Below are 26812 nucleotides of genomic sequence, written 5' to 3'. Positions count from 1 at the left end.
CTTCCCTTTGTATTTAATCATGAATCTCTCAATTCTAAGCTGGACACAGGGCTATAAGCTTTCTTTACAGCTTGCTGTGTCCATATATTCCAACTTCTGGCCCATGGAATGTGAAAGGAGGTATGTGCGCAACGTCTGTGAAGTGCCCTTAAAGGAAGAGAGTATGCTTTTCTCTCTCTCTCTTTTTTTTTTCTTTCTCAAGACGGAGTCTTGCTCTGTCACCCAGGCTGGAGTGCAATGGCCTGATCTCGATTCACTGCAACCTCTGCCTCCTGGGTTCAAGTGATTCTCCTGCCTCAGCCTCCTGAGTAGCTGGGAATACAGGCGCGTGCCACCACGCCTGGCTAATTTTTTGTGTTTTTAATAGAGACGGGGTTTCACCATGTTGGCCAGGCTGGTCTTGAACTTCTGACCTCATGATCCGCCCGCCTTGGCCTCCCAAAGTACTGGGATTACAGGCGTGAGCCCCCGTGCCTGGCCTGACCTTCTCCTTTTATCTTTCCTGATGTGCTGTGTAGGATGCAGACAGGATGGCTGGAACTGGAGCATCTGTCTTGGCCATGAGGTAACCTTGGGAATGTTGGGCACACAGAGAAGAACAAAAAGAAAATGTACCTGGGACTGGATACCTTGGACCACTTACCTCTAGATTTTTACAGAAGAGAAAAATACATTTCTGTATTAATTTGTTTGTTTGTTTGTTTGTTTGTTTTGAGATGGAATCTTACTTTGTTGCCCAGGCTGGAGTCCAGTGGTGCGATCTCAGGTCACTGCAACCTCCGCTTCCCGGGTTCAAGTGATTCTCCTGCCTTAGCCTCTCCAGTAGCTGGGATTACAGGTGCCCGCCACCCCACTTGACTAATTTTTTTTGTATATTTAGTAGAGATGGGGTTTCACTATGTTGGTAAAGCTGGTCTTGAACTCCTGACCTCAGGTGATCTGCCCACCTTGGCCTCCCAAAGTGCTGGGATTACAGGTGTGAGCCACCGTGCCTGGCCTTCCGTATTAAGTCACTTTTAGTTTAGATTTTAAGTTGCTTTTAGTTGAACCTTATCCTAAGTGACACTGTCCACAAATTTAAGAAAAAAACAATTCCAGAGGCATTTTCTTTCCATCAGTGGTAAATCACAAGCATTAGTATGAGAAATGAAGAAAAGCTACTTCACTGGCAACTCTCATCTTTCAGAGAAACAAAGTAGTGGCCAACAAGTTCCACTCAACTATTAGGCAGTTCATTGGCAATGGTTCTGATACCTGGGTTTCATCTTTCTTCCACTTCAAAGGCAGTGGTGAGATACTCCTTCGGAACAATCCCAATGAGGCTGTTCAGTTCTCCCACCCACCAGCCATACATGTTATACTCCTGAAAAGTGAAAAGAGGACGCGTCAGTTAGAATTTGTTCATGCTTCTGCTCGTTTATTCTAGTGATTGCATGGGAGATTCTGTTTGGTGGTTTCATTGTTGCCATTATCACTGTGAACTGTTAACTTCCCTGATGGGATTATTAAATTTAAAAAAGTCATCTAGAGGAAGAGAGCAAGCACTTTCATTTTGCCATCTTCCTGTCTACATTGTAAAGTTAGCACATTTGATGCCCTTGCTGAACCTAAAGAGCATTTTTTTTTAAACCAAGCCGAATGGTATAGCTTCTTAGAGTTAGGCACACGTTAAATTGCCAGAACACTAAAGATATTCAAGGGGTCAAGTCATAGTTCAAATCAATAATATTTATCAAGCATCTTCTATGTGCAAAGTGCTGTTTGAGTTCCCATGAGGTATATAATGATGAATCAGAAGATTGCTTCCTCCTTGGGAGCTTACAGCAGAGTAATGGGCTTTGGAGTCAGACAGACTGAGATCTAATCCTCGCTTGGTCATTTAGTAGTCACATGACCTTAGGTTCTCCTAGCTTTAGCTTCTTTGTCTGTGAGAGTAGGGATAATATCTCCCTTCTATCTTGTGGGGATGTAAATTGCATCACTGAAGTAAAAACAACTGAACGTGTTTGATACATAGTAGGTGCCCTAAACATTAGATTCTTTCCCTCACACAGGTGAGAGGTGACAGGCACATTAATAATGACAGGCTAGTCAGAGAGAGGAGCAAACAAGAAAGAGGATGAGAAGGTTTAAAAGAGAGTTTAAGGAGTTATCACAGGGTGAGGATGCAGCTCCTCGAATACAGAAAAGCTTCTCAAAAGCACAACAGATGTTGAAGAGTAAAGGGCTATTTTTTTTTTTTTTTTTTTTTTTTGAGATGGACTCTCGCACTGTTGCCCAGGCTGGAGTACAGTGGCAAGATCTCAGCTCACTGCAACCTCCTGCTCCCAGGTTTAAGCAATTCTCCTGTCTCAACCTCCTGAGTAGCTGGGATTACAGGTGCATGCCACCACACCTGGCTAATTTTTTTTTTTTTTTTTAAGACAGAGTCTTGCTCTGTCTTCCAGGCTGGAGTGCAGTGGTGCAATCTTGGTTCACTGCAACCTCCACCTCCCAGGTTCAAGCGATTCTCCTGCCTCAGCCTCCCGCGTAGCTGGGATTATAGGCGCACGCGCCACCACAACTGGCTAATTTTTGTGTTTTTAGTAGAGACGAGGTTTTACCATGTTGGCCAGGATGGTCTTGAACTCCTGACCCCAGATGATCCACCTGCCTTGGCCTCCTAAAGTGCTGGCACTACAGGCGTGAGCCACCATGCCTGGCCACAACTGGCTAATTTTTTATATTTTTGGTATAGATGGGGTTTCATCATATTGGCCAGGCTGGTGTCAAACTCCTGACCTCAAGTGATCCACCAGCCTCGGCCTTGCTGAGAGCTGGGATTACAGGCATGAGTCACTGTGCCCACTCTGAGTATGGGGCTATTTCTGATAGCACCAGAAAATGTCTTTCTTTTGAAAGAAGTAAAATTGAATGAATTTTGTTGTTGTTGTTGTTGTTGTTGTTGTTGAGACAGAGTCTCACTCTGTCGCCCAGGCTGGAATGCAGTGGCACGATCTTGGCTCACTGCAACCTCCACCTCCTGGGTTCAAGTGATTTTCCTGCCTCAGCCTCCCAAGTAGCTGGGACTACAGGTGTATGCCACCATGCCCGGCTAATTTTTGTATTTTTAGTAAAGATGGGGTTTCACCATGTTGCCCAGGCTGGTCTCATTCCTGACCTCGTGATCCCTGCTCGCCTCGGCCTCTCAAAGTGCTGGGATTACAGGTGTGAGCCACTGCACCTGGCCAAAATGAATTTTTTTTCTTTTGAGACCGAGTCTCGCTCTGTCACCCAGGCTGTAGTGCAGTGGTGAGATCTCAGCTCACTGCAACCTTCACCTTCTGGGTTCAAGTGATTCTTTTGCTTCAGCCTCCTGAGTAGCTGGGACTACAGGCATGCGCCACCACGCCCAGCTAATTTTTGTATTTTTAGTAGCGACGGGGTTTCACTATGTTGGCCAGGCTGGTCTTGAGCTCCTGACCTTGTCATCCACCCACCTCAGCCTCCCAAAGCACTGGGATGACAGGTGTGAGCTACCGTGCCCGGCCCAGAATGCAATTTTAAGAATGGGAAATATCACATATTCCAGTTCAATTGGATTTGGGGTACCATAGAGCTAACTGCTTATTTGTACACCTGGTTGCTGAGTTCTATTAGGAAAAATAAAAGAAATAAAACCAGATTCGTGATATGGAAAATTCAGAGTCCCTAGCATTATCTGGTGATCTTTTTATCTCTGGGTGCATATAATTATCATAGAATCATGATATCTAATATCTCCCCTCTTCAAACTCTTGTTGCTTCTGACAACCTCTTCTCCACCTTCAAAGGGAAAAGAGAAACTATCAGATCTATCAGCCTCCAGCCACCAAAGCAGGAACTTGCCTGTATTGACAACCATCTTTCTTTCCCATTAAAGTCGGGGAAGCATCCCTCCCCTGGTTTAAGACTACCCCTCACAATATGCACTTGCAGTCCTTCTCCTTTCTTTCTGAGAGACGATGTTCTGTGGAGACTGACCTCTGCCTGTAAAGTAAATGGCTCCTTCCACCAGCACTGAAAGGTGTTCAAGTTGCTCTCATTTTTGAAAACAACCATTAAAAACTCCCACTGCATGTCTACTTCCAATTTCTGCTAGTCTATGCCACACTTGGAAGAGTTTACTCACTCACTGCTCCAACTTCCTTCCTGTTCTCTGTTGAAGCCACTCTCGTCAGGCTCTGTTGCCGTCCTCTACTTACGCTCTCTCTCTGTGGTCTCCTGTAACCTCTGCATTGCTCAAATTCTCTGAGCACTTTTCAGTCCTTATCTTACTTGATCTCTCAGCAGTGCTGGCACTATTGATCCTTCTTGAGGCCTTTTATTCTCTTAGTTTCTATGATAATTATACTTTCCTGGTTTCCCTCCTACCTCTCTGGTTACTTCTTTTCATTCTCCTCTGCAGGCTCGTCTCGCTCAATTCTGCTTTTTAATGTGGTTGTTTTCCAGGGTTCTGTCCCAGCCTTCTCTTCTGTCTTGATGCACTTTACTAGAGCAATCCCATATACCTCTGTAGCGTATCCACCATGTCTGTGTTTATTACTCACGACCAGAGCTCCAGCCCAGGTCTGTGTTGGACCCCAATAGCCAAGTGCATTCCACCAAGCTGTTCAAACTCAGTATGTCATAAATTTATCATGTCGTCCTGCCTTTATCTTCATCCTGACTCCAAAGCTATCTTTGCTTCCTTGGTTCTCTATCTCAGTGAGTTGTACCACAATGCACTGTTACCCAGGCTGGAATCTCAGGAGTCATTCCTAATTTTACTTTCACCGTCTTCTTCTTCTTCTTCTTTTTTTTTTTTTTTTTTTTGACGGAGTCTTGTTTTTTGTTACCTAGGCTGGAGTTCAGTGGCATGATCTCATGATCTTAGCTGACTACAACCTGTGCCTCCTCCCGGGTTCAAGCAATTCTCCTGCCTCAGCCTCCCGAGTAGCTGGGATTACTGGCATGTGCCACCACGGCCAGCTAATTTTTATATTTTTAGTAGAGACAGGGTTTTGCCATATTGGCCAGGCTGGTCTCGAACTCCTGACCTCAGGTGAGCCACCTGCCTCGGCCTCCCAAAGTACTGGGATGACAGGCGTGAGCCACTGCGCCCAGCCCTATCCCCCTCTTCTAATCAATCCTTGAGTCCTGTCAATTCTCCCTCTAAAATATTACTAAAATCCTCCATCTTCTTTCCGTTCCCAGTTGCCAATACCTTGGGGTCATGTAGCTATCATCTCACATGAGAACTACAGAAACAATCTCCAAGTTAGTCTCTGTATCAGCATTCTTCTCTACTCTATTCATTCTGCAGCCAGACTCGGTCTCTACAGTGCACATTGATAATGTCACTGCTCTGCTTGAAAAGTTTCAGTGGGTTCCCAGTGCCCCTTGTTGACTTTTTTGTTTTGTTTTGTTTTGAGATGGAGTCTTGCTCTGTCGCCTAGGCTGGAGTACAGTGGCACGGTCTCAGCTCACTGCAAGCTCTGCCTCCTGGGTTCACAGCATTCTCCTGCCTCAGCCTCCCCAGTAGCTGGGACTACAGGCGCCAGCCACCATGCCCAGCTAAGTTTTTGTATTTTTTTTTTTTTTTTTTTTTTGAGACGGAGTCTCGCTCTGTCGCCCAGGCTGGAGTGCTGTGGCCGGATCTCACCTCACTGCAAGCTCCGCCTCCCGGGTTTACGCCATTCTCCTGCCTCAGCCTCCCGAGTAGTTGGGACTACAGGCGCCCGCCACCTCGCCCGGCTAGTTTTTTGTATTTTTTAGTAGAGACGGGGTTTCACCGTGTTAGCCAGGCTGGCCTCGATCTCCTGACCTCGTGATCCACCCGTCTCGGCCTCCCAAAGTGCTGGGATTACAGGCTTGAGCCACTGCGCCCGGCCAAGTTTTTGTATTTTTAGTAGAGACGGGGTTTCACCGTGTTAGCCAGGATGGTTTCAATCTCCTGACCTCGTGATCCGCCCGCCTCAGCCTCCCAAAGTGCTGGGATTACAGGCGTAAGCCTCCGTGCCCGGCCTTTTTTTTTTTTTTTTTTTGAGCCATAGCCTCTGTTGCCCAGTCTGGAGTGCAGTGACACGATCTCAGCTCACTGCAACCTCTGCCTCCAGGGTTCAAACGATTCTCCTATCTCAATCTCCTGAGTAGCTGGGATTACAGGCGCCCGCCACCACACCTGGCTAATTTTTATATTTTAGTAGAGATGCGGTTTCACCATATTGGCCAGGCTGGTCTTGAACTCCTGACCTCAGGTGATCTGCCTGCCTTGGCCTCCCAAAGTGCTGGGAATACAGGCATGAGCCACTGTGCCCGGCCACCGCTTAACTTCTTAACAAAGTAGACAAGGCCCTGCATGACCCAGTCCCACTCACTGTTCAGCATTGTCACTCACCTCCTAGATTTAGGGTCCCTTAGTAAAACAGAACTTGTCTCAGCTGCTCCCGTGGGCCACAGGCTCCCTCACCTTGGAACCTTTCCTCTGCCTGTTTAGCCTCTACTTCCCTCCTCATTTCACGGGGCTCACTCCTAAACAGACTTCAGATCACAGTTCCTGAGTTACTGACTCTCTAGAAGCCTCTCTTGACACTCTCTGACTGTGTGGGGTCCTGGTTACACAGTGCTGTGCCCCGTGCTTTCCTGGAAAAGAGCTTGTGATTACACTGCCTTCTAGCTGTCTGTCTTTGTCTCAGTGTCAATCACTAGTTGGAAATCTGAGGACTGGACCTTGTTGGTTTTGTTTGTTTTTGTGTTCTCAGCATTCAGCACTGTACCCAGCACAGAGTGGGGCCAAATAAATACTTGTTAAATGAGGCCAGGCGTGGTGGCTCACGCCTGTAATCCCAGCACTTTGGGAGGCTGAGGTGGGTGGATCACCTGAGGTCAGGAATTTGACACCAGCCTGACCAACATGGTGAAACCCTGTCTCTATTAAAAATACAAAAATTAGCTGGGCATGGTTGAGGGTACCTGTAATCCCAGCTACTCAGGAGGCTGAGGCAGGAGAATCGCTTGAACCCAGGAGGCGGAGGTTGCAGTGAGCTGAGATCGTGCCATTGCACTCCAGCCTGGGCAACAAGAGCGAAACTCCATCTCAAATAAAAAAAAATTAAAAATAAAAAAAATTAAAAAAATACTGGTTAAATGAGATTATGATGAAATGAAGGGGGCAGTGGGAATTTGTGCTCTTATTGAGCAGATTTAGTTACAACTAACTCCAAGATATTCCCCTGGTGATTGAACTAGTTGTGGCAGAAAGAGATCAACTACCTTTGGAGACAATCTCCTCAAATGGCTCCCTAAACAACAACGAGAGTCTGAAATGCCACAAGAAGTGAGACTACTGAGTTGATCCTTTTAGGACCAGGGAATTGCCTTGTTAAAATCAGCCTTAAATAACTGAATGTGTCTGTCTGCCACTTCTTCCTACACCACACCTTCTTTTCTTGTTTTGTTTTTTGAGACAGGGTTTCGCTCTGTTGCCCAGGATGGAGTACAGTGGTGCAAGTATAGCTTACTGCAACCTCCAACTCCTGGGCTCAAGTGATCCTCCTGCTTCAGCCTCCTAAGTAACTAGGACTACAGGTACATGTCACCATGCTTGGCTAGTTAACAAAAACTTTGTTTTGTTTTATAGAGATGGGGTCTCCCTCTGTTGCCCAGGCTGGTCCCGAACTTCTGGGTTCAAGCAGTCCTCCTGCTTGTTGGGATTACTGGAGTGAGCCACTGTGCCTGACCCACCACACCTTCTCATTTCCTCTCTCTCCCAGGCCAGCTTCTCCCTACAGTTTGCAGCGTCTTATGGGAAATTACCTAGAATTCTTTAACTTTTTTGGGGGGGGAGACAGGATTTCACTCCCTTCACCTAGGCTGAAGTGCAGTGGCATGATTTCAGCTCATTGCAACCTCTGCCTCCTGGGCTCAAGAGATTTTCCTGCCTCAGCCTCTGGAGGAGCTGGGACCACAGGCGCATGCCATTGCCTAATTATTTTTTACTTGCTAATTATTATTATTATTTTTTTTGTAGAGATGAGGTTTTGCTATGTTGCCTAGGCTAGCCTTGAACTCCTGAGCTCAAGTGATCCCCCAGCCTTGGGCTCCCAAAGTGCTGGGATTTCACCATGCCCACCCTGTCAAGGCATTTTTAAGCTCCTCTTGGTACAAGTTACGTTACTGTCCATTTTCCAACACTTAAGTTAGGGCAGTTTCTGACTTAAGTTTTCTTGCAGTGTTGCCTTGCTGTGAATGGCCTTGCTGTGAAGGGGAAATAACATACTCTGTCTTCCTCTCACACTGTAACTCATAAAAACTAGCTTTAGCTCTTCTGCTATCCCACAGGCAGAGGGTGGGCACTGTGTTGTCTGAGAGTCTTTTGATCCAAGTCAACTTGCTGAAATGTGTGAAGTGTGGTCTTCCACCTGCCAGATGCTGTCATCTGCATCACCTGCAGGGGATAGTACAAGGCATTTGCTCCCCTGGGACTGTTTAACGCTCCTAACTTTCACTCACACTTTGTAGCACCCCTTTTTAGTCGTAATGCCAGGAGTAGGGACGAAGCCTTGGGAAAGTGTTCTCTGCCAACTCGAAGAGGGTGTGAACAGGAAGCAGATGAGACTCAGCAGGGCACCTGCAAAAGCCAGGCTCCCAGTCTGTCTGCTCTTGCTGGAGGGGAACACTGACCCTGCCGACTGCAGATGTAGAAGCCTCGCCACAGTGGTGAGAACTGAAATGAGTGAAATCAACTCTCTGCCCTTCAAAACAAAAGAGCAGGCAGAAGTGTAAGGAGGATGGCATAGTCTCAGAGACCATATGTATCCTGCTGTGGGAGCCTGGGAGCTTAATCAAAGCACCTACAGGTCCCAGGATCTGACTGTCTTTTCCAGATTTCATCCCTTGGCTGGATACCCGAAAAGGGCTGCAGGGCTGAGATGTTTAAAGCATGAATGGAAAATTTCTAACCTTCTCTCCCACTACCACCCCCATGCATTGCTCCAGCCCAGTCTGAACACCACGAGGTATTTTAAAATAATTTCTACTTTGATGAATTGCTGGGGAGTCCACAATTGCTCATAATCAAAGGGAGAAAAATGCAAATGAGATCCGGCCGAGAACTATCACCACCAAACATTTATTTCACTGCACAGTGCCAAAAAGAATTAAAACAACATTAAACTCACAGCAATCATGTTTAAGCCCTCGTTTCCAAGTGCCAAATTGCACCACTCTGGATCATACAGATGTTCGTTAATTATGCTAATTTTTATTAAACTATTAAAATGGAGAGAGTACTGGCTCAGTCAGGCAGACCCCAGCTCTGAATGAACCCTGCTCCTGTCTAAAGGTGCTAATTTACTGCATTTTTATTAAGTTGCTGATTCTTGGGTTTTAGTTTTAGGATGGCAAAGAGAACTGAATTTCTGGGATCAATGTTTTCTATAAAGTCTGATTTCTCTTTGCCCAGATGTTTGGAAAGATTGGAGAAATGCTGAGAGGCTCCCAGGAGAACTGAAATCCTCAATTTGGAAGTATTTCTATCCAAGGTAGGGATACACATCTACAAGTGACAGTGTTAGGGCTTCAGAATTATGCATGCTCACTACTCCATAACTCTACATATATTCTGAATGGTAGGGCTAAGATTTAAATTATACAAAATTGTTCAATGAAGATGTTTTAGATAAGATTATAAAAAGTTATTTAAAAACAAACACAAACCTTTCCATCAGGGCTTGCTTCTTGCCACAAAGTCTTTTTAGAAACCTTTCATCTAAAATAAGCACAGTGTATGGTTTGTTCTCATCATATTTCTAGGTTTGACTAAACATCTGCTTCTCTCAATACCAACCCTGCCCCACCTCTGTGAACAACCCACATGAAGAAGTCTTAAAAATAAAAGTTGGCTATTTGGACTCCATGATCTGGCTGGAGAAACTACTGGTCTGGATGAATGAAGCATTGAGTGAACCTGAAATAGACGCAGTGCTCACCATCAGCAACAATCAAAAGTGTTTATGGCAGATTTCACACTGCCATAAAAGGATTTATGCTGCTAATCTCCATTAACAAGGAAAAAAAAAAACCCTACCAAACCTGCCATAAAAAGAATAGCAAATTCTATAAACAAAAAGCAGTATGGCCACCAACAACGGGCATGTCTCACAGCTTGACTCTGCCTCCAGTGGTTTCCTATTGCCGTTTATGGTTTCAAGACTATCATGGACCTCCTCAGTGCTCCTCCTGTCACAGGGCCCTGAGTCCCTGTGTGGTGCTGCAAATACCCTGTCAGTAGGTGTCAGGGGATATTGGGGGAAAACCAGCAGGCGCCTATCATAAGCCTTAAAAGAGATTAAATACCCCTACTCCATGATTGCTACATTTTAATTTCTCTCCTCCCTGCTGGTTCCTATTTGTATAAGCTCTTCCATGGCTCCCCTGGAGTACCACAGACATGACCTGGAATGACCATCCTGTCTTGGGATGAGAATTCAATTTCTAGGCTCAGTGAATCCTAGGCTGTTCCAACAAGAGGAACTCACCATCCTCCAGGGCACAGATTCTTAAACCAGAGTCTGTGAACCCCTGGCCTCTCTTTGGATGGATGTGAAGGAATCTTTGAACACCCTGAAACTGGTGTAAAATTTTGTGTGCATATGTACATAGGCCTTATCCCTGGGGTGAGGCCCAGACCTTTCATCAGATTCTCAAAGGGTTTATGAACCCTTTGCAGTTTACCAGCCGGCACTCTATGGGAAAAAATACAATGGTCTTTATGGGCTGGATCTGTACTTTGGCCCAGGGTGGGTATCCCCGTACTCCCCACACACAGGTCCCTGCTTTTAAAAAATACAGCTTTTTAAAAATACGGTGGCTCACGCCTGTAATCCCAGCACTTTGGGAGGCTGAGGCAGGTGGATCACAAGGTCAGGAGTTCGAGACCAGCCTGGCCAATATGGTGAAATCCCGTCTCTACTAAAAATACAAAAAAATTAGCTGGGCATGGTGGTGCACATCTGTAATCCCAGCTACTCGGGAGGCTGAGGCAGGAGAATCGCTTGAACCCAGGAGGCAGAGGTTGCAGTGAGCCGAGATCGCGCCTCTGCACTCCAGCCTGGGCAACAGAGCAAGACTCCATTAAAAAAAAAAAATACAGTGAAGGAGAATCAAGAATCCTCATTCCTTCCATGCTAGATTTCATGGGCTTCAGCCCTCCAGCTGAAGAGGCTATTCCCTCCTCAAAGGTCGACTGCACTTGTGTACCTCTTTTAAGGAATCATCTCTTTTTAGAGACAGAGTTTTGTTCTTTGTCACTCAGGCTGGAGTGCAGTGGCACGATCTCAGCTCACTGCAACCTCCAGCTCCCAAGTTCAAGCGATTCTCCTGCCTCAGCTTCCTGAGTAGCTGAGATTACAGGTGCCTGGCACCATGCCTGGCTAATTTTTGTATTTTTACTAGAGATGGGGTTTCACCATGTTGGCCAGGCTGGTCTCAAACTCCTGACCTCAGGTGATCCTGCCCATCTTCGCCTTCCAAAGTGCTGGGATTACAGGCATGAGCCACTGCACCCAGTCAAGGCATTATCTATTTAACTGTGACTTCAAAGTTGTGGTGTCTTCTCATAGTTTCCATTCAAATGGCTTGGAGCAAGCTGCTTGACACTGTCAGTTCCCTGGAGAAAGCTCCTAACAGAAACATTCTCTTTTCACATTGAATTGGGTTCCAAGCCTCCGTGGAACAAGATTCCCAGAAAATATCTCATACTTTTTTGTTCTTTTTACCATAAAAGTTCCCTATATCAGTGCTTATAAACAAGAAGATGCATCTTCAAGAGAACAGTATATCAGCCCCTAACCTGAAGTGCTTGATATATGTATGGGAAAGGTCAATGAATCACAGAATTTTTGGTTTATGATTGCTTATTTCTCTTATTAGTGTTTGTGCATTATACATTGCCGTTAGTTAAGATGGGAAATTTGAATTCCTAAGCAGAGAAATTTGTACTATTCCAGGGTCAGTCCCAAACATCATATTTTTACTCTGGATTTCCCCACAAATTCTCTACTCCTAAAATCCAGCTTTGGATATATATATATATGCCTTCTTAGGATATCATACCCTATGAAATAAATTAAGGGCTCCAAATCAGCATCCTTCTAACTGCTGAGAAAAACAAGGCTGGGAACAGAAATTGTTCACCAAAGACAAAGCGCCCATTTTTCAGCATAGATAGTTTTACAAAGAGATTTTCCAGAAGGAGAAAGGAAATGGGCAGTTGGGTGGCTGGTGGGTTAGTGGTGTTGGAACTTGTGAAAGGATCGAAGCTCAGCACTTGACTGAAACCTTGGGTGGCGTGGCAGCCTCTCCAGGCTGTTTTACAGTGTGTTTTAAGTTCTTGGCAATCGCTTTCTCTTTTTCCATTATTCAGAGTTTTGGTCTATAAATCATAATAAAAATGAATCATTAAATTTGCCTCAATTGAGCTAGTTTTATTTATTGTTACATTTCAGGGAACTTGCTAACCTGGAGATTGATGGGCTTGGATACAGGGGAAGGTATGCGAGTGTGAGAGGGGGGACATGGGAAGGCTGGGTAGTCAGCAACAGCAGTTGGGAGGGGGGTGGGTCATGGCGACAACTCCACAAAGCGCACCCCGAGCTAAGTGTTCTGAGAAGGGGAATGTGTTCTCTAGATGGAGGGTCTCAGAGCACTTGAGTGGGAGAGAACATTCAGCTTTAAGGGTGAAGCTTATGTCCTGAACAGGGTGGGAGTAGATAATGATCAAGCTGAGGCCACGGAGGTGTGCAGGGCCTGTGCACACACTGCATGTTGCTGGTGAAATGTGTGCAAAACACAGAGTGGGTGTGTGCAAGTGTATAGAGAAATCATAAGCTGTGAAGGTACGAGCAAAGAAATCATAAGCTGTGAAACAGGGCTGTAAGGAAAGAGAAATGAAAAGAAGCACACAACTTGAACTTTACCTAAAGAAGAGAGAAAGGATAGAGGGAAAGTAAACACTTTGCAGATGGGAGAAAACAAGGTGCCAAGTGCAGAAGTCAGGAACAATAGAGACAGCACCATTTCGGAGCTGATAGAATTGTGATACCATGTGAGACGGGCGTATTAATATGTATTCCATAAACTGCGCAGCTCTGCACCGCTCTGTTTTGCTCTGACCGCAGTACCAGCCTCAGGCACCACAACACAATTTGGAAACAATGTGACGGAAATGTTTAATCTGCTCGGCCCATCTGTGCTGCGTATTTCTCCAGATCTCCCTGAGAGAGGCGCCTTGAATCTCCACATTGCCTTTAATATTCTCCTAAATCACCTCCCTACTGCACTTCAAGGGCCATTGCTACAATATCACAGGTTCATCTAAAGTGCAATGGGGAGGGGGTGTGGGGGGAGGCGCGGGCTGGGAGATTTTTTATTTTAAAATAATTTCCAGAGATCATCTTTTCTGCTTCCTTTTAAAAAAAGAAGAAAAGTTATTCTACTGTTGCCGTAAGGTTATTGAGGTTGTTTGGTGCAAAACAGGATAGGATAGAGTGGAATCATTCTCCAAAGAATTATTTTTATTAATCTCGATTCTCTCAAATGGACATGGGAGGGTGAGCAGATGCTCATTTTCTCTTATCTCTTTTCCTTGCACCTTGCTAGAAAGCACACGTAGGGTGTGCTAGGGTGATGTGTTCATTTGGGGCTGAAGCCTCTCTCCTTTCCACTCTCGGCGTCAGGTACCAGCTTGTTAGTTCCCAGGGCCAACCCTGTCTCTGCTCCACTCTAAACAAAGCCATCTCGTTCAGGACAAGTATACATTTAGTCTCTGGTCAATATGCCCTCATTAGGAGAGGACACTGTCTATATTTTAAATTTTAGCTTAAAACCTTAGATTTTCTCTCTTTAAGTACGGATGTTGGGTGTCAGATTTCCACTGCCTTTCCCCACTTGCTTGCGCCAGATTCAGCAATTTGGGTCTAGTTGGGGTGGGTTTTGGAGAAAGAAGGATGACAAGTCACCATGTTCCAGACCCTAGACAAATGGAAGAGAGTTGCACATCACCAAGAAAATTAGGATTCCTTTTGCTTTGTGAATTAAAGAAATGAATAATTTAATCCTCACGATTGTTCCAGCGAGGGAAAGGCAATGTCCCAGTTGCGGAGCCCTACAGCCTGTCGGTGTGTTACATCATCTGCACACATAGGCGTTTCCATGACAACCGCTTATAGCTTCATTTCCTGGATCCCTCTAGGGGGTGTCACAGCCAGATCCACCTGCTTTTCACCCTACCCTCAGTGGGGTCATGGTAAGGTCGCCAGAATAAATGAACGCGGGTACTAATGATCTGTTTACTGCTGTTTATGCTCTGTGTGTGTCAGGGGCACGCACATTTAGAGAGCTCATTATGGTTGCAATTAGAATGCACCATCGCTAGATATTTAACTCCTTTTTCTTTTAAATTAGCATTTTAATAACATTCTTTGAGCAGAGAAACAAAATGACCATTTTTCACGGACAAACTTCTAGCTGTAGGTGCAACTTTAATGGCAAAGTTGTGAAGGGGAAAGAAGGGGAAAAAAAGGCCATTTTTACTACTTTAACCCTCCTCCTTACCAAAAGGATATTTTTATTTGCTTTCTAACACACTCAATTTCCTAAATTTGTTTTGAATCCAATTATTTTGGGTGGTTTAAAGTACTGCACTCTTGTTGGACGGAAATTAGCAGCGATTGAAATTAACTTTTTATGTGACCTGTGAAAGGGGCTAAAATAATTACAAGTGTGTAGAAGAAACTCTCTCTCCAAAAGACCCTTGCTGTAGGATCAGGCTGTGATACGATGATGCCATTATCTGAATATCTTTATACAACAAATGCAAGGGCTTTTTTCTTTAAAAAGGTGATTGCAATTATTGTTTCTATTTTGTAATTCTCAGGATTATTTTGTAGAGGATAAGTGATGACAAAAACTTGTCATTATAGACAGGATAAATAAGTAGAAAGAATGAAAACAATAACACAGTATTGTTTACCATTTTAAAATGGTGAGCATCAAAAAGCAGGAGAGGGGGAACAGGAAAGGTGTAGAGGGACCCCCTCGGTTACAATGTTTCAAAAGGCATTGCTTTTTAGGGATCAGCCAACCCCCTTTCTAGGTGTTTATAGATGCTCTGTTTGTGTAAAGTACAGTGAAAAATAACAATTTGAATGTTTCGATTATCTTTCCCAGTCTGTTCCATTTTCATTATTTATTTCCTATAAATCGGGACCTTGCTGAACATAATTCTGCAGACAAGGAGGTGGATGGGACAGCCAATGTGAACAAGGAGATAGATGGTGGGTGCGTGTAAGATAGATGCTATGCGCTTATGAAAAGGAGCAGTATGTCTGCATGTGAACATCCACAAAGTAGAGCAAGCAAGCGTGTACACTATAATGGGTATTTATAGGTGGAAAAAAGGTGCAAGGAAGATTATGTGGGAACAGGCACAGAGAGTCTGAAACGGTTTGCTTTTTTCCTACCCTTCTGGAATCCATGTCCAAGTTCTGCCTAAGATGTCCCACACTTGCTGTGGGTCCTGTGAACCTTGCAAGCCTTTCCATGAAAATAGAGGGGATTTCACAGCCAGAAGACTTAGGAGGTCAATAGTTGAAAAGCAAGAGTTAGAGAGATCTTTAACAATTACACTAACCTCCCTCCCCTTCCAAAGATAGAAGGAGGAAAACACTTAAAGACGCAGCAGGAAAAAAAAAAAGAGCCTTTCTAAAAATGCAAGTTTAAAATGTTCATGCTTTTGTATCAGCCTAGTTGCACCTTAGAATCTGTCATTTCATAAATAAAATACCGATGGCATAGAGTATAATTTGGTGATAGCTACCCCAGGACATATCTAGATACACTTCTGTTATTTTAATTAAATACTGCATTATGGTTTGTGACAACTACATAGCTACAGCGTAAATGAATTCAGAATTAAAGTGTTACTTAGGCATCCAGTAATTTTTGTTTCATTCCTTAGTTTTACAAAGCAAATAGCTATAAAATCAAGATGTTTGTTCATTTACAGATGGAGCAGGATTGTCGTTGCTGTTTTTTTCCTCCTTAATCCTCATCCACAAAAAGAAGACAGAGCTCAGAGTCTGGCTCCCAACACTCTTAGCTTATGAGCCACATCACAAAGAAAAACACATCCTCTTGACTATAATGTGAAATGCTGAATATTAATTGCTGGTATTATGCTTATCTTTCTAGCCGGGTTCTGTCTTTTAACAATTATTCGGATGGGCTACAGCCTTGCACTTCCAGGAGATTTTTCTCCTTTGTTTAATAGTTAGAAACCAATTTTATTAAAAAACTATAAAGTTCACAATGCTTCATGGAAGTTCTTACTATTTGGAACTGTCCCCAAATATAGAATATTATCAGGAACAGAGAAACTGCAGACTCTTTTTGCTAAAAATATGATGAACATTTCTGCATTTAAAAGAAAAAAATATTTTTCATTTTAGCAATATTAATATTTCCTTAATGAAACTGGAGAGGGTGTTACAATTTGATATACTTGGTTAGTTTCAATGTCACTTCACTAGCAAATCATGAGAAAGGTTCAGAATATTCTCATCTATCAGGTACAGATTTTCACTCAAAATTAATATGTAGAGTAAAAGGATTTTTGTTCCAATCTGAGGATTTAATTGTATCTTTAATGTTTAATATGTCAAGATGAAAGTTTTTGAATAACTAGTTTTCTGAAACCATTTTCTATTATTTCTAATTTGAGAATCAATATGATCTTTTTATTAGCCTTAAATACCATATATCTGGGAATGTCTGCAAATTTAAGCTTTTCTGTGTTCTAATCAATTACCTTCGGTCCTGCATAACTAATCCTATAACCTGCATAGAAGTTACTGCCCTGTGTGTTAGCAGTGAGGTTATAATTTGTTTCAGTATTTTGCTAGTTTGGTTGGAGAGCTGAGTCCATGCAATACCAAGAAATGGTGGCAGAAGAGGCATGGGGAGGCTGAGTTCCTTTTGAGAAAATAATTATACTGAAACAAAGCTTTTGTGACTCCTTTCAAATAGGGCATCTCACCAAAATGTCATCCAGCCTCTTTGGCAGATTAGTGGGGAGTTTATTACTAAATCTCTGTCTAATAAACGTGCAGTTGACTCTGGAGGAGCTGCTTGTTATAATACTGGCGATTGGAAATGGAGGGAATGTCACAGTTAAAGACACAAATATTTCCCATAATATATTCGAATGGAAACCTCTGAATCCAATACTACATGGGCATATCTAATAAATTCACAATATTTCAGTCTCAACAGCCTTCACCGGTTAGTTTTAAAGATTTATGTGGTAAAAAATTACTCAGTGATGAATATGGTTTATTCTGTGCAGTATTGGAGGTATAAGGAATTAAACTACCGTCTTTAACAGTGAATTTATTATTACCTCTGTCAAAAGACGAAGACTTTAACAGCATTTATTATAAATTCGCTGCAAAATAAATGGCTGGAATTTTTTACACTGGAGTTTGTAAAGCATTGGGCGATTCTGAGCATTAACCTAACCCTGCCGTGGCTTATATGGTTCTAGGTAAACATTTCTGTCTGGGCTTCATAGTTAATTATCTGGTCTGGACTTTCCCCCACTGAAAACTGTGTGTGCACATGGACACACACACACACACAGAGAAAAGTGAAAGGTCTTGTTCAGGACAACTGTTTAGGAATAAATAGAGAGAAAAAATGCCAATTTTATTCTCTTTTTAAAAAATGGGTTTTAGAATAAATAGTCAGGGTTTGCAGGATGGGGTTGATGTGCAATTGGGCCTCTTGCGAGCAGGTTTACATGCATGCATATGCACACATACATAAACACCCTCTCCCTTTTGTCCTCTCTTGGAATGGGTGTCCCCTCATTTATAAAAATTACCTGGAAGGAATGAGGCTGCCAGGGTTTGTTCTAGACGATTGGTTCCTGTCTGGGGGAAAGGAATGGCCTCTTCTGAATTTGACCGGTATATGACCGTTGCCTTCCAGCTGACCCCAAATCCCATTCCCATCCTCCTAACTCTGTTGCCTCCCATAGGGGTTATTAATGAGAGAAAACACCATCATCATCATCTTCGTCATCACAGCACAGTGTTGACCTGCTTGTTAACATGAAATGGGGTGGTGGGGACAGCTTCTGCTTCTCTTTCGTACCATCATAAATAATAAAAGATGCTTTGCCATAGGATCCCCTCACCCACCCCTTTGATTAGGTCAGAGGTGCATAATAGCTCTTTGACAGGCATTGATCAGTTTCATCACACTGTTTGGGCAGCCTGTGCCCCAGGCCTATATTCTCCCTACTTACTACTCCTAAATTACCTCCCAGATAAACCCCCGCCCTTCCCCCACTCAGCGAACCAGAGGGTATAGTGCCTGAGGAAGTCCTAAATGGACACTAGATGTCACCAAACACCTCCTTTCCCTCAGAGCCTTGAAATAAAAAAAATAAAAAAAAAATCCTTCATTTAAAGCAATTGAAGGAATTAACTTATCTGTTTTTATGAGGGTTGTTGTCACATTCAACTAAGCACACTTAAAAGAGGAAGTATTGCTGCATTAAGATAATTTTTACAACATACAAATCTCTTTTGGAAAGAACGGGGTCAAGGGAGGGGAAAGGTCTACATTCTTTAAGTAGCACATTGAGGAAGTAGGTGGAGAAAACCGGGTTAAAACTCCCATTGTAATAGACATAGTGTTGTGTTAACAAAGTCCAGGTGTGCTGGCACAGGCCTGTTGCATTCAGATGACTAGACTGGCTGTGGCGCCAGGATCCCATCTGAGTTTAAGTAGCTGCAGTCCAGGGTGACAAAGTCTGTCCATTCTTCTCCACGTAAGACCCATGACCATCTGACAGCATCATGTGTTCCACGCTAAACCTGACTGTGTCTGTATGGCTCCTTGTTTCCACGTCAATTCCATCAGTAAGGAAGATGACCCAGATCCTGGTGTGTCTGGGCCATGAGAATACCTTCCCACCCCAGCTAAGCCACTATGTAAGTATAAACCTTATGTGTGCCTAACCTGTTGCTCGAAGGCTGCTTTCCATGAAAATAAGGCACTGGACAATTCCTTGGAAGAGCCTCAAACCAATTTATGAGGCACACAACCCAAGCCCAAGAAATGTATCCCACTGGCTCAGTTTACGTTAAATGGAAGACCTCACCCAGTGGCCTCTTCTTCCTAGTCAATTGAAAAAGAGCTTCTCTTTCTCTCCCTCTTTAATTTGCCCTTATCTTCTGAACAGCTCATGTTATCACCATAAATAATTTCTGGAACAGGATGCTTTAAAAAAAAAAAAAAAAAAAAAAAAGGGCATTTAAATGTTATCTTGGCCAGGCACGGTGGCTCACGCCTGTAATCCCAGCACTTTGGGAGGCCAAGGCAGGTGGATCACTTGTGGCCAGGAGTTCAAGACCAGCCTGGCCGACATGGTGAAACCCCATCTCTATTAAAAATACAAAAAATTAGTCAGGTGTGGTGGCTTGAGCCTGTAATCCCAGCTACTAGGGAGGTTGAGGCAGGAGAATAGCTTGAACCCGGGAAGCAGAGGTTGCAGTGAGCCAAGATTGCACCACTGTACTCCAGTCTAGCAGTCTGGGTGACAGAGCAAGATTCTATCTCAAAAAAAAAAAAAAAAAAAAAAAAAATTGAATAGTGGAATAAGCATGATAATGATGATGATGATGATGATGATGATGATTTTCATTTTTTCTTGAGACAGAGTCTTGCTCTGTCGCCCAGACTGGAGTGCAACGGCATGATCTTGGCTCACTGCAACCTCTGCCTCCTGGGTTCAAGCAATTCTTCTGCCTCAGCCTCCCTAGTAGCTGGGACTACAGGCACGTGCCACCACGCCTGGATAATTTTTGTATTTTTCGTAGAGATGGGATTTTGCCATGTTGGCCAGGCTGGTCTCGAACTCCTGACCTCAGGCAATCCACCTGCTCAGCCTCCCAAAGTGCTGAGTGAGCCACCACGCCCTGCCAACAAGCATTATTATTATTTGGAAAGAATGTTCCCTAGTGAGAGACACTGCAAGAAGACAGGGTCACTTTTCTGAAAGCTAGGACTCGTGACTTGTCATATCCAAATAGAGGCTTCTTACCTCTTTTTCTCCCACTTATAACAAGTGACCATAGGACAAGCACGGTGGCTCACACCTGTAATTCCAGCACTTTGGGAGTTCGAGGCGGATGGATCACCTGAGTCCAGGAGTTCGAGACCAGCCTGGCCAATATGGCAAAATCCCGACTCTACTAAAAATACAAAAATTAGCTGGGTGCCGTGGTACTTGCCTGTAGTCCCAGTTACTCAGGAGGCTGAGGCAGGAGAATCACTTGAACCCGGGAGGCAGAGGTTGCAGTGAGGCAAGACTGCGCCATTGCATTCCAGGGCAACAGAGCGAGACTCCGTCTCAAGAAAAACAGAAACAAAAACAAGTGACCGTAGTGGTGCTGGTCCACAAAAGGGCCTTGCAATCCGCAGATAAAAGGAACTAAGCCAGGGCACCACACTATCACATGGAGGGTGATTCGGCACCTGCCCTGTCATGCCTGGTGCCCAGGCTGAATGGATTTTTGGAGTACACCTGTTGTTGAACCCCTGCCAAGTACTGATGGCCACTAACCCCCAAATCACTTTTCCCCACTGTTGATGTTTGGAATGTCAGACAGGACTGAGCAGCAGCCGGCGTGTATTTCAAACACAGCAGATGGATTTTTATATTAGCTCCTATTTCATGTTCAGGCAGAGCGACCGCCACACTAAAACCGCAGCCTCAATGCTGCCGAGTTTGCTTCTGTGAGATTAATTCTGTGAAATTAATTGGGACAAGATTGAAAAGGAAATTAAAATGCAGCTGAGTGAACAGGCCTTTCAAACACCTTTTTCCTGCTCTATTCAAACTTGAATTCTGTGGTGGTCGCCGGCATCGTGGGAAGTAATTTACGAGACGCAGGCTCTCAGGAACCATTGGTTACGTATGAGGAGACCTGCACCAGTGCCACAATCTGGAGCCACTGAAGAGCGCTAAACACCCCGCTGTGGCTTGAGCTGCGTCCTGGCTCCGGGGAGGAAGGGAAGCTTAGTCCCTCACTGGAAAAAGCTGTTCAGAAATATCTGAGTCCAAAAGGAACATAGGAACATCCGCTGGATGCACAGATCTGCTTCGTTATTAAAATCTCCCTTTAATAAATTTTGAGACCCAAATTGGAACTCAGTGAATTAAGTGGGCATGACGCTGCATGGGGCCAAGGAATGCATGGATGTGATGCAGGGAGGTCAGTGGGAGGCCTCCTGCTGACTGTGCCACTGGTTACTGTTTCAGAGTTTGGATGTGTGGCTCTAGTCTCTCCAGAAAATGAAGTTTGAATAATTTGTCAGGGACGAAAGCTCTCAGACCAGGAAAGGCATGGTGGATTTTCACGTAGGCTGGGTATTTTTTTTGTATTTTTGGTAGACATGGGGTTTCTCCATGTTGGTCAGGCTGGTCTCGAACTCCTGACCTCAGGTGATCAGCCCACCTCGGCCTCCCAAAGTGCTGGGATTACAAGTAAGAGCCACTGGGCTTGGCCCTCACTGGGTAGTTTTTTTTTTATATCCAAGTGAGCACCTTTTGTGCTGTAGATCACCTTTTTTTCAATAATTTATTGAACTCCTAGTATGTGCCCAACACTGATCCAAAAGTTTATTATTAGTAAAAGGGAAGGAAATATTCCTACTTCCTACCTGCCAGGCACTTCCTTACACAAATTCTCTAATGTAAACATCACAACAAACCTATAAATATAAAATTTCCCAATTTTTACAGGTGAGGAAACTGAAGATTAGCAGGATTAGGAGATTTTTGCCCAGGGTCATCAATAACCCGTCTGTTATAGGCACTTACTTCCCTGAGAACAGGACAGGTGATAGGCACTGGTTATGTCTAGGGATCATCTTTCTTTCTTTCTTTCCTTTTTTTTTTTCTGAGACGGAGTCTCGCTCTGTTGCCCAAGCTGGAGTGCAGTGGCGTAATCTCGGCTCACTGCAACCTCTGCCTTCCAGGGTCAAGCAATTCTCCTACCTCAGCCTCCTGAGTAGCTGGGATTACAGGCATCCACCACCACGCTCAGCTAATTTTTGTATTTTTGTAGAGATGTGGTTTTACCATGTTGGCCAGGCTGGTCTTGAACTCCTGACTTCAGGTGATCTGCCCACCTTGGCCTGTCAAAGTGCCGGAATTACAGGTTTGAGCCACTGTGCCTGGCCTCTTTTTTTTTTTTTCTGAGACAGGGTCTTACTCTGTCGCCCAGGCTGGAGTGCAGTAGCAGGATCTCAGCTCACCACAACCTCCGTCTCCTGGTTCAAGCAATTTTCCTGCCTCAGCCTCCCAAGTAGCTGGGACTACAGGCATGCGCCACCACGCCCAGCTAGCTTTTGTATTTTTAGTGGAGACTAGGTTTCACCGTGTTGGCCAGGCTGGTCTCGAACTCCTGACCTCAGGTGATCTGCCTGCCTCGGCCTCCCAAAGTGTTGGGATTACAGGCATGAGCCACCACGCCCAGCCACTGGGGAGCATCTTTCTTGCCCAGTCAATCATCTTCTCTGGATAATTTTTTTTTTTTTTTTTGAAAAGGGATGGCCAGACTCGGTGGCTCACACCTGTAATCCCAGCATTTTGGGAGGCTGAGGTGGGTGGATCATCTGAGGTCAGGAGTTCGAGACCAGCCTGCCAACATGGCAAAACCTTGACTCTACTCAAAATACAAAATTAGCTGGGCATGGGGGCGCAAGCCTGTAATCTCAGCTACTTGGGAGGCTGAGGCAGTGCTTGAACCCAGGAGGTGGAGGTTGCAGTGAGCCAAGATCATGCCATCACACTCTAGCCTGGGCAACAAGAGCAAAACCCTGTCTCAAAAAGAAAAAAAAAAAAAAAAAAAAAAGCAGCAATAAATAGCTCTCTTTCTGTGATCATTTTTGCGCAAGGGCAAGACTAAAAGATTCTCTTCTGGGCCGGGCGTGCTGGCTCACGCCTGTAATCCTAGCACTTTGGGAAGCCGAGGTGGGAGGATCATGAGATCAGGAGATCGAAACCATCCTGGCTAACATGGTGAAACCCCGTCTCTATTAAAAAAAAAAAAAAAAAAAAAAAGAAATTAGCCGGGCGTGGTGGCGGGCGCCTGTAGTCCCAGCTACTCGGGAGGCTGAGGCAGGAGAATGGCGTGAACCCAGGAGGCAGAGCTTGCAGTGAGCCGAGATCGTGCCACTGCACTCCAGCCTAGGTGACAGAGCGAGACTCTGTCTCAAAAAAAAAAGAAAAAAAAAAAGATTCTCCTGAGTTTGGTCCCAAGATTCTAAGATTCAAAGTTGGATCATACTGGGGTGACTGTTAAGATAACAGCAGGGAGCAGCAGGAGCCTATGACTAAAGCTTCCATCCTCATTTCCCCCCGCCCCCCCTCCCTCCCCCGCCACCTCCATCTCACCTCCCTTTCTAGATCCTCTAACCTCCGCACCCCGGACTCTGCCTTTCAGAATACTTTTATCAGATAGAGAGGGGGAAACCAGATGTATTTATGATAACTGAAAACAAAAGAGCTGGTAATTAAAAAAAATTCTTTTTTGTTTAAACTGAATAAATAAAGCTAAAACACATTTTTGTGTGGAACTTCTTTAGCAGTTTTGCAGTGTCAGGCCCACCATATTTAGAATGGGAATGTCTGAGGTAGAAGGATTCTTAGATGCTATCCAACCCCACTCTCTCTTTTAACAGGTGAGGAAACAAGTCCAGTTAAGCTGAGCTGCACACAGCTGCATCTGTGTTTCTCAGGGAAACAGATTTCCCCAGATTCCTAAACAGCAGGCCCTTCTTGCCCAACGGAGCTTCTACTGGACAAAAAGAAAAGTAAAATAGAGCTTTCTAGACACCATTTTCCTGGACTAAATTCAACTTGGGTCAGTTCTGTCCTTACAGGTGTGAGAGACAACTGCAGAGTGTAACGGACCCCAACAAAAGGAGGCAGCTGAGGCTAAAGTGGGAATAAATTAGGATCCATTTGAGAGAAACTTCCCGAGATGAGGCACTACTGAACTTATAAATAGACAGATGGCTGGGAATGGTAGTGGAATCTCCTTTTCTATCTGTCTGAATTTGTTCATTTGTGCTTCTTAGAAGCAAGGCAGTGAATAGATTGGGTGGCCTTTTAAGGTTCCCTCCTGTCCAAGGACTATTATTGAATTAGGTAATATAATAAAGGTGAATCAAAACTGAAATGCTCCCCAAACCAATGTTAACTGGAATGCAGCTTCATGAGGGAAAGTTCGGCTGAGCTCTTAACTTCTCATTTCCCCTTTGATACGCAGGGATTTGCAACATGGGGAAGGGAGCCAGCTGGTGTAGCTTTTTGGTGAAGAAATATGCTACTATTAATACAATGGTACAGGATGAAAATGGACTCAGAACCTTCCAGAAGAGAGGAGAAAGAAGCTGACAGAAACACGGCAGCGAGGTATTCTCATTGAATTAAACTCTGATATATTTGCTTTCTTTTCTTCTTTTTTTCTTTTTGGAGACAGAGTCTCACTCTGCCATCCAGGTGAGTACAGTGGCAATCATGGCAGCAATCCTGGCAGCCTTGAGCTCCTGGGCTCAAGTGATTCTCCCAGCTCAGCTTCCAGAGTAGCTGAGACTACAAGCATGTACCACCACACCCAGCTAGTTTATTTTTTATTTTGTAGAGATAGGATCCTGCTATGTTGCCCAGGCTGGTCTCAAACTCTTGGGCTCAAGCATCCTCCCGCCTCGGCCTCCTAAAATACTGGGATCACAGGTGTAAGCCACCATGCCTGGCCTATGTTACCTTTAAGTAACAGAGAAGGGGAAGAGGTTTTTTTTTTGTTTTTTTTTTTTTTTTTTTTTTTTTTTTTTTTTTTTAAGATTGGGTTGGTTCCCCATGTTCTTTGAGATTTCTTAAAAATACAATAGCCACTGTAACCACAGACAGCTCCATACTGCAGGACAGGTCACCGCACAACCCCTTCTAACTAGAGGAAAGGGACCCCCAGTGAGAAGCCATTAACAAAGGCAAAAGACATGCAAAACAAACAAAATAATCATGACAGAGAGAAGGCCAGCAGCCAGTCTGGCTCTGTTCTTCCCCCCTCCTGCTGCAGGCACCTCCAGACAAAGTAAACAGTTAATTTGTTCACCTGCAGGCTCTGGGCAAACAGAGGCCTGGTCACACCTGAGTGGATAACTCGATTACCCCTGTAATGCCAGCGTGGTAATGTACACAAATTCTATTACACGGCAAACCTTGCTTTTGGGCATTTGAAATACCAATCAGGCCAATGTCCACTCCCTTCTTTGCTTCCAATTTATTCTTGGTGTATTGGAGCTGCACCTAAATGGCACTAGGGTGGTACTGAGTTAAGGATCCAGGAGAAATCACTAGAAGATTGTGATCTCACTCAGCAAGGCCTGCAGGCCTCCTACTGTCTTGCAAACAAAGGGTTGGGTTTGAATTGGGTCCGTTTTTAAAGGGCCCTGATTCTGTTGGAACCATGGAAAGGTGCTGTGGGTCAGACCTAGACTGTTTCCTAAGGTGCTTATGGTATATCTCAAACCGAAACGAACCTTTTCCCAAGGTAGTAAAATTCACAGAATAAAGATAAAAGATATTGACACATAAAAAAAGAAGAAAGATAAACAATAAATGATAGATTAATAACCAATGGGTTTTTAGTTTTTCCTTATGGAATCCACATACTCAGCAATTAAAGAGCAAGTTGTGCCTGTTTCAAAAATGTGTTTGTGGAGATTGATTGGCTGCATAGAGAGAGGGCTTTTTAATAAGTGCTAGGGACAGAGCCTGTTATTTTAGCTCACCCATAGAATATGTATGGTCTTTCTTTACCAACATGATGCTACTGATCCCCCAAACTGTAGCCCATGAGTTCTGAATCTTCTTCACATCAGTGATTAATCTGTAATAATCCACCCTTTTTTTAAAAAACCAGTTTGTTTATGGTCAACAATACTATTTGTGAGATGGTTAGCTGGAACTAGGGGTTAACTTGTGACTGAGGAAGAGAATAAAGTTAGCTGACCTGTGTGGGATTGAATTCACTCTCTTGGCCTTATCAGCAATTGCTCAAACCAATTGAGTTAACTAGCTCTGACTCCTCCCCCATGCATAATTATGTTACAGTCTTGTTTATCTATAAATGAAATAAGAAGGCAGCTTACCTAGCCAGAATGTTTTCAATAGTATTATGTGGTAATAAATTATGTACATAGTGATGGCCTTTAAGCACAAGTCCCTGAGAAAGATTAAATTTTGATTGGCATAGTTTTGGTATAATACCAATTTTATTGCATTTTTTATTTTATTATTATTTGTATTATTTATTTATTTATTCATTTATTTATTTATTTTTGAGACGGAGTCTCGCTCTGTTGCCAGGCTGGAGTGCAGTGGCGTGATCTTGGCTCATTGCAACCTTCGCCTCCCGGGTTCAAGCAATTCTCCTGCCTCAGCCTCACAAGTAGCTGGGAATACAGGCGTATGCCACCACACCTGGCTAATTTTTTGTAGTTTAGTAGAGACTAGGTTTCACCATGTTGCCCAGGCTCTTCTTGAACTCCTGAGCTCAGGCAGTTTATCAGCTTCGGCCTCCCAAAGTGCTAGGATTGCAGGCGTGAGTCACCATGCCCTGCCTGGCCTTGTATTTTTAAATGTGAAATTGGTTCCTGAATCTGGAATTTC

General features: G+C 44.1%; 1 protein-coding gene and 1 long non-coding RNA gene across 7 annotated transcripts in view; one reads left to right on the top strand and one right to left on the bottom strand.

The window, feature by feature from the left end:
* The window catches only part of LOC105472310 (src kinase associated phosphoprotein 1), a 320592-nt gene that overhangs the window by 17537 nt on the left and 276243 nt on the right, over positions 1–26812 (bottom strand). For 4 of the 6 annotated variants that reach the window (XR_011615785.1, XR_981519.3, XM_011725437.2 and 1 more), the window contains exon 12: positions 1255–1363. The exons of the other annotated variants lie outside the window; for them this stretch is intronic. Coding sequence is in view for 2 of the 4 variants with exons in the window: in XM_011725437.2 (XP_011723739.1) it covers positions 1262–1363 (102 nt within the window). In the remaining 2 variants the exon portion in view is untranslated. The remainder of the gene's footprint in view (positions 1–1254; positions 1364–26812) is intronic. 6 annotated transcript variants of the gene reach the window in all.
* Positions 14248–16224, top strand: LOC105472309 (uncharacterized). The gene is made up of 3 exons (XR_011615787.1): positions 14248–14305; positions 15229–15335; positions 16067–16224. It is a non-coding gene; the product is annotated as an uncharacterized lncRNA (long non-coding RNA).

Source organism: Macaca nemestrina, chromosome 17, assembly GCF_043159975.1.
Source record: "Macaca nemestrina isolate mMacNem1 chromosome 17, mMacNem.hap1, whole genome shotgun sequence".
NCBI classification, from domain to species: Eukaryota; Metazoa; Chordata; class Mammalia; order Primates; family Cercopithecidae; genus Macaca; species Macaca nemestrina.
Note: the sequence above shows the minus strand (reverse complement) of the source record. Positions and strands in the feature narration are given on the sequence as shown.